The sequence below is a fragment of the Alligator mississippiensis genome, chromosome 6 (genome assembly GCF_030867095.1).
Source record: "Alligator mississippiensis isolate rAllMis1 chromosome 6, rAllMis1, whole genome shotgun sequence".
NCBI lineage: Eukaryota > Metazoa > Chordata > Crocodylia > Alligatoridae > Alligator > Alligator mississippiensis.
This window is the reverse complement of record NC_081829.1, coordinates 35,682,084-35,697,581: the sequence shown is the minus strand read 5'-3', so window position 1 is coordinate 35,697,581 and position 15,498 is coordinate 35,682,084. Positions and strand designations below refer to the sequence as shown.

Here is a 15,498-nt window from a genome sequence, read left to right as displayed (position 1 = left end):
TCTGCCTCAGTTTCCAGCCCCAGTCTACCTTAAGTAAATCCAAGCCTCATTTCCAAAAATAAATACCAATAACAAATAAATAGCATAAGCCAAAGTCTCAGCTGAATTCTATAAAACCCCATACCATTATAGCCATTTACGAACTAGACCCATTTAACTAGAAACTAGAACCCATTTAACCAGAAATATCTATTCTTGACTTTACAAAACAGAGCTTTGGATTCTCCTTGTTCCGAGTTCGTATAGTATCTCACCTCCTGAGATAGATTTCAGTGCTTTCAAACAGCACCCAAAACAAAATATCTCATCAGCTTTCAGTGCAAAATTATAAACCACCCCAGATTCAAGGATTAAGATATTTAGTGATGCTGAGTTAACATAAAGTAATGTAAAGGCAATCTATTATGCATACCAGGCCTATCGTATAAATAATATTACAAAATTCAATAAGGTCACAGAAATTTTAGGCTGAAGCACTGTAATAAATTTCAGTGGATTCTGGTAGCAGTGTTACCAAAGGGAATTAAGATGTAGTTTGTCTAGGAACCTGAAATACTGTATGGGCACATCCAGACAAGTGCACATGTGTCTCTTGCTCCGCCTCAAACCCCTTTGAGGTGGAGCAAGAGGCATGTGTGGAAATGACAAAATGTTCCACACTGCAAGTTTGCTGCATGGAGAGAAAATTAGACTGCTGGATATCCAGGGGTAGCCCTTGTGTGGGGGCCGAATCCCCTGTTGGAGGGCCATAACCCTTTTGTGGGGACTGAACCCTCTGTTATGGGGGCCAAATCCCCTTTTGGGGGGCCATAACCCCTGTGTGGGGGCCATCACCCCTGTGGGAGGGCAGCAAAATATATATTCAAGAATTTGTGAAACATGTATTTAGAGTTCACTTTATTAATATGATAAGAGACTTGCTTTAACACTGTAGATATATCAATAAAACATTGTCCAACTGACTGCTGTCTTTGTATCCCTCTCTCTCTATAGTGGTCTTTTGTTTCACTTGTGGAGGAACATGGATTTTGGGGTTTTTACAGAGTGACTTTGGGATTTTTTTTATCAGGAATTTTTCAGTTTTCCAGTAGGGAACACCAGAATTCCTGCTAGGACCCTGCCTGCTCAGAGCTGGCACCTTGGACCCAGCTGGCTGTGGCTGACCTCCTGGCCAGTTGGGGCCAGGAGGACAGGCTTTGACAGTTCATAGCAGGCCACAGCACCCAGAACATCTTTTGGATGATAGCTGCCCAGATGGCCAGGCAGGGGGTCACACGTGGCAGTAGTGCTGCATAGAGGCCAGCCCTGCAGCCACAGCCCACTGGCAGCTGGCCCAGAGGGGCAGAAAGCTCTACTGGCTATGCAGTCCCCATCTGGGTCTGGCAGGTGTGCAGCAGGTCACAGCCAGGCAGCAGCCCCCACTGCCAGACCCCTGCAGTGGGTAAAGTGTGCAGAGAACTCTCAGGGCTGCTTCAGTAGTCCAGCTGGCAAAAAGGGTAGTGTCCCCAGGTCCAATTGGATGGGCCCCAGAAGCTCCTGAGAGCCAGTAGCCCTGAGCTACTTGCCAGGGTGGCTTATTATACCGCTGGGGACATCACAGGTGCTGGCCCCAGGCTCTAGCTCCCCCTGGCTGCAGATCTGGGAAAAGCCAGGCAGGGCTATTTTGCCCCAAGTGGCACAATTCGTTTCACAACAAAGTGCATGTCTAAGCATGTGTGCTGAGGCAAAAAGTCCCGGCTCAAATTTGCACTACTTCTATTTGAGCTGCTGCAAGCACATGTGCTTGCATGTGTAGACACGCCCTATAGGTATAAATAGAACATGGAAAATACTCTGAGAAGTAGGCATATATAGCTACTCCTACTCCTATAGCTAAATTGCTGTTGTGCAGCTTTATCACAACTGTAATAGGGAGAACTTAGTGGACAGAGAACTCAGGCTTTTTCTACATTGTCATTAAGGCCTGCTCACAGCATGTCTATCTTATTCAAAGCAATCAACTGTGCTCTTTCATTTGAGAAGACTTTCAACAATGATGTTTAGGACTGTATCCTCTCCTCAATGCTGTTCTCATAACTGCAACCACAGGTGGAGCTGAACAAGTGCATTGGTGATAAATTTTTACAAAGATACCAGCACAGAGAAGGTTCTTTATAAATCAGCTGCAGCATGCTAACCTATCAAAGATGTCTGTATAAAATCCATATCTACAATGATTAGAAGAATTAGATTAGAACAGCACTAGCACTAATAGTATTTGAATGCAACTATTTAGCAGATGTCATTCACAGCATTGATTGTGCTTATAGGGCTATTTGCCCCTATAATAAAGGCTTTGCACAAAAGTGTCAAGGCTGGGCTGGGACTGGGAAGGATCTATATAGTTGAAGCAGGATAGAATTAAAGAAAATTTCCTAAGGGGCACATGTGCAGTGCTATGCAGAAGACTACAAAGTATTTCACTCAACCTAGCATTTTCAGCCCCTCAGCAGTATGACAACCACCCATCTATACAATTCCCCCTAGAAAAATGCAGTCATGTGTCTGTATCTCACCAGTTTTGTATTGATTAGGTCAGCTTGAAGATCCTAGATGTGCTTCTCCAAATCAGTTACTTTCTTTTGAAGAGCCTTAGATGCTAAAAAAAAACCCAAACAGGTGAGGAGTTACCTAATAAATGATTTCAAATTACCATACAACCATTGCTTTGGGCTGGCCCCACTACACTGCAGTAAACTGCTATTGGCCTCTAAAGCAGGGGTTGCCAGCCCCTCAAGTTGTTACATAATGACAATGTACCATAGCTTGCTTAACTGATCATGTAATGCAAAGATCACTGTTTTCAGAGATCATTGGGTACGTCTACACAAGATGCTTTACTTGAGATTAGAGCAAATTACTGCACAGTAAGCACCACAATCTACATGTTCAGATGCTTACTGTGCAGTAATTTTCTCTAATCATAAGTAAATTTGCTACCTGTAAATACAAGTAGCAAGTTTACTTGTGATTAGTTACTGAGACATATGGCATATGTAGATGGCCAATTGGGAGCAAATATGCTCCTGGGCAGCTGGGCAGCAGGGGAGCGGGAGATTGCTCCCTGACCCATGAGCTGCCTGTTGCCAGGGTGGGCTCTGACACTGGAGCCCGGGTGAGGACAATGTCTCCATGCCCCAGCAGTAGGGAGCTTCCAACCCCTGCTCCCTTATCATGATTGCTGAGTTGAGACGGGAGATCATGATCACAGAGCAGGGGCTGGGAACAGGCCCAGCTCACTGCTAGCTTGCCCCACTGGCAGATTGGGGCAGGGGACTGAGACCTGCCCCTCCCCTGCAGCTCTTTCTAAGCTTCCTGCTCCCAATAAATGAGCTGGGGCCAGGAGATCCCTGCTGCTGGGACAGGGGGACATTGTCCCCTCCTGGGCTCTGGTGATGGAGCCCAGCTCAGCAGCAGGCAGCTCCTGGGGGCAGGGAGAAATCTCCCAGCCCCCACCAAGAGACAGCTGTCTCCTGGCCCTATGCTCTCTGCCAGGCCCTGGGATAGCACCCAGAGGGAGCCTAGAGTTCTCTTTGGCTGCTGCAGGGAGCTGCTGCAGGGCCAGAGGGGGTGGGAGCAGACTGCTGCCAGGAACAGCAAATCTTCTCCTGTATGCCCATATGTGTATGTGTGCCTGCCCAGGGTGGATTTACTCTAGAGTAATTTGTTCTAGAGTAAACCCACCCTGCAGCATTTTCATGTATAGACATGCCCACTGCCACACACAATAAGGGTGAGATCACACATAAAGTTAGCAGGTGCTAATTCTAAAGCTGTTAGTCTGTGTTAAGGTCAACAAGTGCTAGTAATCATTCACAAGTTCAGCGTTAATACCCTCTCTAATGGGCAGTGTACTGCTTAGACTTACTGCTGACCATACCTGACTAGGGGCTGTAAGTCTGCTTCATGCCTGCCCCACTCACAAGCTCTCTAGGTACAGTATAGGTGGGGACACCAGGGAAAAGGCTCCCCATGACATTTGGATTGTTCATTCTGCCCCTCAGATCACTCCACTGTCCCCCATTGGCCCCCCTGTATTAGCCCCTCTCCCCCTGGATTGCTGCCTTGCCACCCCAAACAGCCTGAGAGTGGCAGCTGAGGTTCCCCCTCACTGGCTGCTCCAGGGATCTCTTCAATCCAAACCACCCACCACCTCCAGCTCCCACCAGGCCCTGAAGATGCCCAGCAGCTCCTTGCCCCTATGTTCCCCCTTCAGTTGTAGGACCTGACAGTGGCTGACTCTGGGTGTGTAGGATTGATGTGGTCTGAAGGGATCCCAGAAGCATGGAGGGAGGGGGAACCCCTCTTCCAATCTTGTGTTGATTGTGGTGGCAAGGCAGTGTTCTAGGATTGAAGGGGATATTGGGGGGCAAAGGGAGCAACTTGGAATAATCTATTGTTCACAATAGAAAAATCTAAGGGTGAACGGGGCAGTCTAGGGGGCAAAAAGTGTGGCAGCCTGGTTGCACCACATCTACCTGTTCCCTGCCTTTCTTTCCCCCCCCTCCAATCCTGTCCCTCACACCTTCCCCATGCCCCACTCCTGTCGGCCCTCCTGCCCACTATAATCCCTTTTCCCTCCCTCCCTGCTGACCCTGTCCCCACTCAACAGTTTTCTGGCTGTTCCTAGATGTCAGTCCAAGATGATAGCTAGTCCACTTGGGACTAGTGCCTCCTGGGATATTGGAGGACTGGAAACTGGTGGTTTTATCTCAGGTGAACACTTAGAAGTTAATTTAACTTGAGCTAGGTAGGAAAGCTCAAAGATAACCCTCACCGTAAGTGATGTAACTTTAAGATGCATAGAGGTCACTTAGCCTTAATGTGTGATTGTGGAAGGGCAGCTGGGTCTGTCTCGGTTCCCCTCTGAACTCTCCTGCCATGACTTTGATTAGAAAGGAAATAAAAGGTTCAGTGATATTCTCTAGGGGTGAGAAAAAACCCCACAGACCTCCTGGATGGTGAACACACATGGTGCTGGTTTTATTTAGCAAGTAATGACAAGTTAACATTCACCTCACCAATTACCTCATTAGCGAGGGAGTGCCATGGTTGAGTGGATAACTCTCTTAACCGACCATGCCCCAGAAACTTTTAAGCTATTCTTAGATCTAACGATGTCTTCCACACTAATTAAGTCATTAGCAGAGCGCGTTCCCCACGCCTCTGTGAGCAGCGAATGGCGAGCTGCCCCCACAGCTACTTCTGCACCTGACTGGTGGGGCTGACTAGGCTCTCTGTTATCTGATAGTGCGGTTGGTACCGCGCTGACTTGTCTGCCTAAGGGGTGCCCCAGACACCTCTATCTTGGGGCTCTTGGCTTGACAATCCCCGGAGCCCCGCCTTCCCTCTGGGTTCTCCATGTTGGCTGTGGGCCTTGGGTCAGTACCATCTCCTTACCGGCCGGCCCTGGCATACCAGAGTCGGTAGTCTCGAGCCCTCTTCACTGATCACTCATGCTCCTCTCTTCCTCTCTCACTTTCCTTGCAGTTCACTCCTCTTCCTCCAATGCCTGAAGGCAAAATGTGCTCACTTGCCACCATGCTAATACTGGCCGCAGTGAGTTAATTACCCTGATCTCTCCCTGGTGTGTGATTCCCCTCACCTGTGTAAGGTGTCCTCTATGGTAACCCACTCCCGTGGCTACCCTAGCAATGGGGCTCTTGCCTGAGCCTCTGTTACAGTGATCATTCAAGTTTTAAGTGCTCTTAACATGGTTTAATTGTAATGTAATCTAACCCTAATACTATCATTACTGGGCATCTTCTATCTGTCAGTGATCACCAGGTCAAGTTCACTCCCACAACACTATATCAGAAAGTCTTACGTTTTGGGGGGTTTTGTCGGAAGGTATTTTAAGTGCATTTCCACCAACTCAAATATATATATCCTTGCCTATAGTAATTCTTTGGGTTTTGAATCCTCAGAACCACCACCCTTGTCCATTGTGAATCTATCCTGTGTCTGAAGTATGGATGTTCTATATAGGAATTAGGATGCCAGGGGGACTCACATGAGAAAAGCAAAGTAAAAATGTTAAGAAGAGGAACAAAAGCAAAATACCAGTTATATTCTAAGAGGAGTCTATAGAAAAGGGTAGGTCAATATAACCACATTGTAAGAAATATTTTCCTGCTGCTCTGTTTTTCTGCTGTTCTCCTATACAGTAGAACAGTGGTGTCAAAGATAAGGCCAGCCCACAAAGGCACATCATCTGGTTGGTGGGGCAGCCCCATGCTATTCATATGGACCACTGACCCTGTTAAACTGGTCCTAGTTTAACAGCCCTGCACTAGATAGCTTAGGTTTATTACCATTCCCATTCCCCACAGCTTCAGAGAAACATATGCTGTCCTCCAAACAATGATATAAATGTACTGGAAATTACCACAAGTGCCCCAGCATTTTACCATACAAAATATGACAACAGGTATAGACCAGAATACAGGAGCGTGAGAGACTTGGTTTCTTACTTGCATATTCCCCCTTCTCACCTTTTGGTCCTCAGTCTCCTTTTATTCCTGGAGGTCCTGCTTTTCCAGGGTAACCCTGTAGGCCTCTTAATCCTTCTCCTAATATTTGATTAAAAAAAAAGCTATGTAAATGTCTTTCAAAGCTGTTCTCACCAGCTAGTTTAGTGCTTCTATGCAGGGCCAACTTTTTTGATGACTGCTATCAATATTGTTCTAATAGAAAAATGCCAGATCAGCTTTACTTGTGATCTTGAAAGGTGGACTGCACAAATCACTCAATAATAAGCTTTATGACATGGCCCTTATGACATGCAGTGGGATCTATATATTAGATTACTATTTCTTTCACCTCTATCTTGTGTGAACTTTTGAAAAATTTTAGTCAATGTTTTTATTCAAAACTAAGTATATCCACAAAACTAATATAAATGCACAGGGTGCTATTAGTCCCCAATCATGCAAGCTGTTCCATTCAAGAATGTCCCTTCGTTTATACAGAGCCTTCTTGAATTTTAGCAAGACAATACTTAGACCTGGTTCAGGCAGCTTTCAGGTTTGTTTCATAACAGGAGGGGAAAGGGAGATGAGATTTATGGAAGGGTTTTTTTCAGGATGGGGTAGGGCACAGTATGCAAGCACACACTCTACCAAACCCTACAACCCCAGGAACTGGCACAGGAAGCTGGCAAGAGAAGTTCCAACTTTTATATAGAGAATGCTGGGGGGTTAGGGTCACAAGCCAATGGGCTAAGGCGAGGGGAACAGACAGGTAAATAACATTAATGTTAAGGTACATGCATTTAGTATCTGGGTAGCAGGATGTAAACAGTGACATTGTGGTGACATCACCCAAGAACAGGTAACTGGTAGAAAATATAAACACTGTGATATATACACTTGAGAACCTTAAACCCTCCCACAACTCCAGAGGACTCCAAACCAGTCTCTCATCTCATAAAATGCTTAACTGCCATCTGCCTAGGTTCCATGCCTGAGCCTGCACTGCAGCAGCTCTCAGGCTTACTCTCTGCTCTTTCCAATTCTCTTTGGCCATGCATCTTTCTTTTCTGCCACAACAACTCATTCCTTTATAGTTTCATAGTTTGTAGGGTTGGAAGGGACCTTGGCAGATCATCAAGTCTGACCCCCTGCCATGGTCATCAAACGAACCCAGCAAGGTGTTCATCTAGCCTCCTCTTAAAGACCCCCAAGGTAGGAGCCAGCACCACTTGTCTTGGAAGTTGGTTCCAGCTCCTAGCCACCCTGTCTGTGAAGTAGTGCCTCCTGATGTGTAGTCTAAATCTACTCTCTGCCAGCTTGTGACCTTTATTTCTAGTTACTCCTGGTAGTGCTCAGGGGAACAGGGACTCCCCCAATGCCTGCTGGTCCACCCTGACTAGTTTGTAACAGGCCACTAGATCCCCCCTCAGCCTTCTCTTGTGGCCTCTCCTCATAGGGCCTGCCCTGCTGTCCCCTGATCATGTGGGTGACCCTCCTCTGGACCCTTTCAATACTGTCCACATCCCTCCTGAAGTGCGATGCCCAGAACTGGACACAGTACTCCAACTGCGGCCTGACCAGTGCTGCATAGAGGGGGAGGATCACCTCCTTGGACCTGCTTGAGATGCATCTGTGGATGCATGACAAGGTGTGGTTAGCCTTCCTGACTGCATCCCCACACTGTCAGCCCATGTTCATTTTGGCATCAGTAATGATTCCAAGATCCTTTTCTGCCTCTGCACTGACAAGAAGGAAGTTCCCCAGCCTGTAGGTATGCTGCTGGTTCTTCCTCCCCAGGTGTAGCACCTTGCACTTGTCAGTGTTGAAACCCATCCTGTTCTCATCTGCCCACCCCGGTAACCTGTCTAGGTCCAATTGCAGCCTATTCCTCCCTTCTAGCATGCCCACATCCCCCCACATCCCAGTGTCATCAGCAAATTTGAATAGGGTGCTTTTTACCCCCTAGTCGAAGTCACTGATGATGGTGCGGGTCCGAGGACCGAGCCCTGGGGGACCCCACTGCCCATGTCCCTCCAGGTCGAAAATGACCCGTCCACCACCACTCTCTGGGAGCGGCCCTCCAGCCAGTTAGTGACCCATTTGACTGTAGGTGTCCATGCCACAGTCCCCTACTTTTTTTAATGAGAATGGGGTGAGAGACAATGTTGAAGGCCTTCCTGAAGTTCAGAAAGACTACGTCCACTGCTACCCCTGCGTCTAAGGATTTTGTGACCTGGTCATAGAAGGCCACCAGGTTGGTCTGACAGGACCTGCCTCTAATGAACCCATGTTGGTTGCCCCTAAGCATAACCTCCCCTGCTGGCCCCTTGTGGACATGCGCCAGGATAATTCTCTCAAAAACCTTACCCAGGATCAAGGTAAGAATAACTGGCCTATAGTTCCCTGGGTCCTCCTTCCTCCCTTTTTTGAAAATGGGAACCACATTGGCCCTTTTCCAGTCCTCTGGCACCATGCCAGAGCACCACGAGTGCTCGTAAAGCCATGGTGGGGTCCTGCAATGACCTCTGATAATTCCCTCTGTGCTCTGGGGTGGAGGTCATTGGGACTAGCTGATTTAAATACGTCCAGTCCCTCCAGAAGTTCCCTGACTAGATCCTCGCTGACCCTAGGCCTGGGTGAGCCTCCTCTGGGGCCTGAGGGGGTCCCAGTGGATGGGTTGATCTGGTCCCTGTTGAGGAAAATGGAGGCAAAGAAATCATTAAATAGGTTAGCTTTGTCTGGTGCGACAACCAGATTTCCTAGCATGTCTTGCAGAGGCCCCATGTTACCAGGTACCTTCTTTTTGCCCCCTATGTATTTAAAAAAGGACTTCTCGTTGTCCTTGATCTGGGTAGCTAGTCCCAGTTCCATCTGTGTCTTTGCCTTCCTGACCACCCCCCCTGCAGCCCCGAGCAACCGAGGTATAGTCTTCCCTGGTGATGGCCCCTCCCTTCCATTAGGTGTATGCCTCCCTTTTAGCTGGGAGATGTTCCTGTATGCTTTTGGTGAGCCATAGGAGCTTTTGAGCACTCTTGCCCCCTTTGACCCTTGTTGGGATTACCTCCCTTTGGGCATGGAGGATCATCTCCTTAAGGAACGACCACTCCTCTTGGACACCCAACTCCCTTCCTCTCCGGGACCTCAGTACTTCCCCAACTGTTCTTCTTACCTCATTGAAATCTGCCCTCCTGAAGTCCAGGACTGCTGCCTTGCTGCTGGCTTTTGCCACCTTGTGCTGGATGGTGAATTCCAGCAGGCGATTATTGCTGTCACCCAAGTGGTCAAGCACCTGCAGTCCCCACACGAGGTTGTCGCCTGTGGCCAGCACCAGATCCAACAAGGTGTCTCCCCTGGTGGGGCCGTGCACCTCCTGAGTTAGATGGATGTCCTGTATCTCAGCTAGGAACTTATGTGAGCGGTCAGATCTGGCTGACTGCTTTTCTCGGCAAATGTCTAGAAAGTTCAGGTCCCCCATGATGATGACGTCTTTTGACCTAACTACCTCCTTGAGCTGACTTAAGAATTTCCAGTCTAGCTCTTCCCCTTGGTTGGGTGGCCTGTAGTAGACCCCCACTGTTAAGTCCCTTTCCCCTCGACTTCCTTGTATTCTAATGCAGAACACTTCAGTGTGCCCCTCACCTGACCTTGTGCTACTAGATGAGGATGTGTATTCCTCCTTGATGTAGATCGCCACTCCCCCACCTTTCCTCCCTGTCCTGTCCCTCCTGTACATCCTATAGCCCTTGATATTCACCACCCAGTCGTGAAATATGGTTGGGTCCCACCATATTTCTGTGAGCCCCACTATGTTGGGCTTGGTGTCAGCTAGCAAGAGGGCAAGTTCCTCCTGCTTGTTCCCCATACTACGAGCGTTTGTGTAGAGGCATTTAAGGACTCCTGAAGATGTGTGCACTGGCCCCCTAATCTCAGTACTACCCGGGCCTCTGTTGCTTACTTGAGTATTTGTTCTGCTCATTGTCAGTCTAGGCTGGGCTGTTCTTGTGGTGTCTCTTGGTTTTTTGGTTCAAGGCTTCCTCCGCCCTCATCTTCCCCGTCCCCCAACAAGCCTAGTTTAAAGCCCACCAGAGGAGATCTGCCAACCTAGAAGAGAACACACGCTTACCTTTGGGGGAAAGGTGAAGCCCATCCCACCCGAGCATGTCTCTCATCGTGATGTGCAGGTCGTTGTCTAGGAAGCCAAAGCCTGCCTCAAGACACCACTGCCAAAGCTGCCAGTTGGTCTCTCTGATGCAGGTCTCATGTCGTCTTCTATGTCTGCTTACTGGTAGAACAGAGGAGAATACCACCTGTGCTCCTATCTCCCTCAGCACATGCCCCCCCGCCCCCCAGAGTATGGTAGTCCATCATCAGGTGATCAGGGCTTCTTCTGGCTGCACCATTAGTACCCACATGGATTAGGACCATGGGGTAGTAATCAGTGGGCTGGATCATGGCCTGGATCATCCCCGTCATGTCCCATGCATGGTCCTGCAGGGAAAGGAAATAACCATCAATTTCATCCTCTGCCTCCCTGATTCCCCTCAGCCTGCTAACCTCCTCCTGGAGCTCCCTCACCTGTGCCTCCAGGGCCCTAAGACAGGCACCTGCAGGACAGGTGTGGGGGCCCCCAGTCCCTGCCCCCCAGCCCTGTTGGGAATCCCCCGCAGGCTGGGGGGCAGGTGGACACCAGGCCCCCCATGGGCTCTGTCTGGGTGGAGGCCTCAGACAAGCCCCTGGCAGGAAGCGCCCCCCCCGGACAGAGGCCCTAGCAGCACTCCGCGTCCACACCATTGTATAAGTTGCAGTTTACTTAGAGTTTTGTGTGCTGCCTTCACCCTACCCTTGCAGGAGTCTCCCTCCTGGCCCTTCCTGCCTGCTGTCCAGTGTGAACACCGGCACTCTCTTACAGAGTGCGCCTGTTTGCGCACTCTGTTCGCGTGGCATGGCTCGGGAGTGCAGATCCCTACCAGCTCAGCTAAAAGGGATCTGGGGGGCTTCCCCTCCGGATCCAGCTCAGCTGTGCTGGGTCCCTCTGCCCCACTTACCTTCGGGGGATCAGCTGTTCTGCCCCCGCTGCTGGCTCCGCTGCTGCTGCGTCCGCTTCTGGTCTGGTAAGGAGGCACACATGTGTGCAGGAAGCACATGTCCCTAGATCCCTCCTCGCCTCTATGCTTCTAGCTCCTGAGTGCCAGAAGCTGCATCAAACTGTGGCTTTTACAGGCTGTGGTTTGAAATTCCCACCACTGCCCCAAAAACCAATCAGGCGCTCCGGCTTTTCGGAAGTGCCTGCCAGCAGTCCCGCCCCCTACACTCCCCACTGGGGGGATCTGGTGCCTCCGGAGCCTGTTCCCTGAGGGTTAACCCTGGGGGTGCTCCCTAGCTTGGGGGGACAATCTCCCCTAGCCCTCTCCCTGTTTGCCCTGTTTGTGCACACTGTTCACGCAGCACATCTCCCTACTGGCTGAGCTAAAAGAGATCTGGGGGGCTTCCCCTCCGGATCTGGCTCAGCTGTGCTGGGTCCCTCTGCCTCACTTACCTTTGGGGGATCAGCTGTTGCTGCCCCTGCTGCTGGCTCTGCTGCTGCTGCGTCCGCCTCTGCCTCGGGTCCAGTAAGGGGGCACACGTGTGCACGGGATGCATGTGTGTCTAGATCCACCCTCGCCTCACTGCTCCTGGCTCCTGAGTGCTGGAACCTGCATCAAACCGCAGCTTTTAAAGGCCGCAGTTTGAAATTCCCGCCACTGCCCCAACAGCCAATCAGGTGCTCTGGCTTCCCTTGCTGCCTTCTGGGAGTTGTAGTACAGTTCATTCCTCCAGTCCCCTGGAGGCTTCTGGGAGTTTCAGTTTAATTTACAACATGACAGTACATGACATTCAACATCACAGTACATTACAATACTTAAAAGCTGAAGCTAAAGATCCAGGAAAGAATATTAATTTCCATTTCAGTAGGTGTGTCTACACATGCTCCTGACTGCACAGTTGGTACTGTCCAGTTATTTAGTACCAATGCTTTACCAAATACTAAATGCCTACAGAGTTACCCGACAGTACTGCTCAGTCCCAGCAGTACACGGGTCATTTTCACCTTACTGTGCAGTAGTGGCAGCGTCATGGTTAGTGCCTGCCAATGCAACATCACAGTAGCAATGAGCTACATCACCATAGCTTGTCACTACAGCAACATAGTGTCTCATGTAGATATGCCTAATGAAGGTGAAACCATGGAAAAATGAAACAAAAGATGATGAGGCTAAATGGACTGCAAGAAAAGTCACTAATTAAATATTGGTAAATTATTATAATATTGTACCTTTGTCTCCCTTTTCTCCTTTTGGGCCATCTCTTCCATCTCTGCTTGGTAAACCATTGATCCCAGGAACAGCACACTGAATGAGAGGGCATGTCTGCATTTTTTCTTCAGGACTGTTTATATTTTCTAAACTTGTTGCAATCATCAGTGACATTCCCAGCACCAGGGTTTCGAAAGATTGAAGGACGTTCATTGCTAATACCACAGTTCTGTAAAAACTCAACCAGAATTCATTGCATAAGCCTCTCTGCTTACACTGTTTCAGTGTGATGTTCTTGCAGTGTATCAAAGATATACTCCTCTCAGGTCAGGATTATTAGGGCCTGGATCTCATTTATAGTAGGGCCCTTTCACACCACTGTCAGGGAGAAACTGAGGGGAGATTTCTGAAAGCCCTTTAGACCTTGTTTATTGCTTGTGAGTTGAGAGTCAGAAAGATTTGGAAGTTCATTTCAAGCACCTCATGCTGAGCCTTATATGTACGTAATCTGAATCAGGTAAAATTCTTAAGCCTATAGAAGGAGGCTGGCAATATTGCAGCAGCTGGACTTCTCAAGAGACTTTCAAATACACTATTACATCAGTTTACTCCAGAAATATAGTCTTTTCATTTCTGGTCTCTGATGGAAACTTGAGAGTCAGAGGCAAATGGATATGAAATGAAATGAAACGGGGAACAAAGGAATAAAAAATTATATGAGTGCTTTAGACAAAATGCTCTGTTCAGAATTAGTGGCCATTTTAAAGAAAAGTTCAGGGTGAGAAGGATGGACATTGTATGAAGGGGTTCATCCAACCTTAGACCCTTTTATTTATATGAACAAAAGAACCTTCATGGGACTTACAAGATAAAGGTTTGACTGATACTTAGAAGTATGCTGCATGAAATATTTCTCAGAGCTATTTTCCATTGGATCCCCTTGACAATTCAAAGTAGGTTTTTTGTTCCATTTTGTTTTAAATGTACCAGGGGCTCTGTCCTCTTCAATGACTGATAGGGCAAATACACACAAGCGCACACGCTCTTGCTCCACCTCAAACCCCTTTGAGGCGGGGAAACAGGCACATGTGGGAATGAAAAAATGTTCCTTGTGCTGCAAGTTTCCAGTGCAGGGAGAAAACTAGACCTCTGGATATCCAGGGGCTGCCAGAGCGTCTCTATAGTTGGTCCTTCACCCTGGTGCTGAAACATGTGGTGGGCCAGGCTGCATGTTTCAGCACCAGGGCTCTGGTGCTGGTGAGGAAAGGGTTGGGTGGGCCTGAGGAGGGGAGGACCATGAGGAGGAACCCCCAACAGCTCCGCCCACTCCCCCAGCCCCCCCAACCCTTGCTGGGGATGGCCCCTCCCCCTGCCAGCCCCCACAAGGCCCCTGATCCCTGCCACAGTCAGCCCCCCCGCCAGCCCCCTCAAAGCCCCCAACCCCTGCCATGGCTGGCCCCTCCCCCTGCCAGCCCCTCTGAGGCTCCCTCCCCCTGTCCTGGCTGGCCCCATCCCCCAAAGCCCCCCCCCATCCCTGCCCCCCCACCCCATACTTAAAGAAAAAATTAAAACTGCACTTACCAGCAGTTGGAGCTGCCGTGTGGCTGACTGGGGCCCCACCCGCACAGTGCGGGCCAGAGTGACAGTCCCAGCAGCCCCAGCCTGGGCCCTCCTGCCCCCCTACTGTCCTGTGCTGCCCGGGGGCTCTGCCAGGAGGCCCTGGAGTCTCCCCACCCCTGCTTCTAAGGTAAGCAGAGGCTTTTATTTTCCTTTTTTTCTGTTCTTTTTCTGTTCTTTTTTTTTAAGTGATGGTGCCTGGGTTTGTGGGGATAGTCTTGGGGGCTTGGGGGTGCAAGTTGGGGGGGGTGGGATTGGGTGGGGCACCTATCAGAGGGTCTGGGGGAGCAGGGGGTGGGGCTGGGTGGGGCAGCCATTGGGGGGGTTGCAGCAGGTGGTAAGGGAGGAGGCCAGGTGGGGCAGCAATCAGGAGGCTGGGGTGGGGCATGTGGGCCTTCAGGGGGGTGGTAGCCCCTGTGGAGGCCATTTGGCCCCTGTTTGGGGGCTGTACCCCTTATGTGGGGACTGAACCCCCTGTCGAGGGACCTAACCCTTTGTGTGGGGAACTCCCCTCTTTTGGGGGGCCAAACCCCTTCTGTGGGAGCCAAAATCCCTTTTGGGGGGCCAAACCCTTTGTGTGGGGGATGAACCCCCTGTTGGGGAGGGCATAGCCCTTGTGTGGGGGCTGAAGCCTTCGTTGGGGGGGCCGAACCCCTTGTGTGGGAGACCAACCCCTTGTGTAAGGGATGAATCCCCTGTTGGGGACCGTAGCCTTTGTGTGGGGGATGAACCCCTTGTGTGGGGGCCATCGCCCTGTGGGAGGGCTGCAAAATATGTATTCATGAATTCGTGAAACATGTATTTAGAGTTCACTTTATTATTATGATGAGACTTGCTTTAACACTATAGCTATATCAACAAAACATTGTCCAACTGACCACTGTCTCTGTATCACTTTCTCTCTCTCTTTATAGTGGTCTTTTGTTTTACTTGTGGAGGAACATGGATTTAAGGATATTTTAGAAAGTGACTTTGGGATTTTTTTTATCAGGGATTTTTCAGTTTTCCAGTAGGGAACACCAGAATTCCTGCTAGGTAAGCCAGTGGCAGGACCCTGCTTGATCAGAGCTGGCACC

The 15,498-nt window shown here is 49.5% G+C and overlaps 1 protein-coding gene across 1 annotated transcript in view; it reads right to left on the bottom strand.

The window, feature by feature from the left end:
• The window catches only part of LOC102558944 (pulmonary surfactant-associated protein A-like), a 43,121-nt gene extending 29,225 nt beyond the window's left edge, over window positions 1–13,896 (bottom strand). Inside the window, 2 exon segments of the mRNA XM_059730324.1 lie at window positions 6,513–6,611; window positions 12,826–13,896. Of these exon segments, the coding sequence (XP_059586307.1) occupies window positions 6,513–6,611; window positions 12,826–13,018 (292 nt within the window). The 5' untranslated portion in view covers window positions 13,019–13,896.
• Window positions 13,897–15,498: the final 1,602 nt, after the last annotated feature.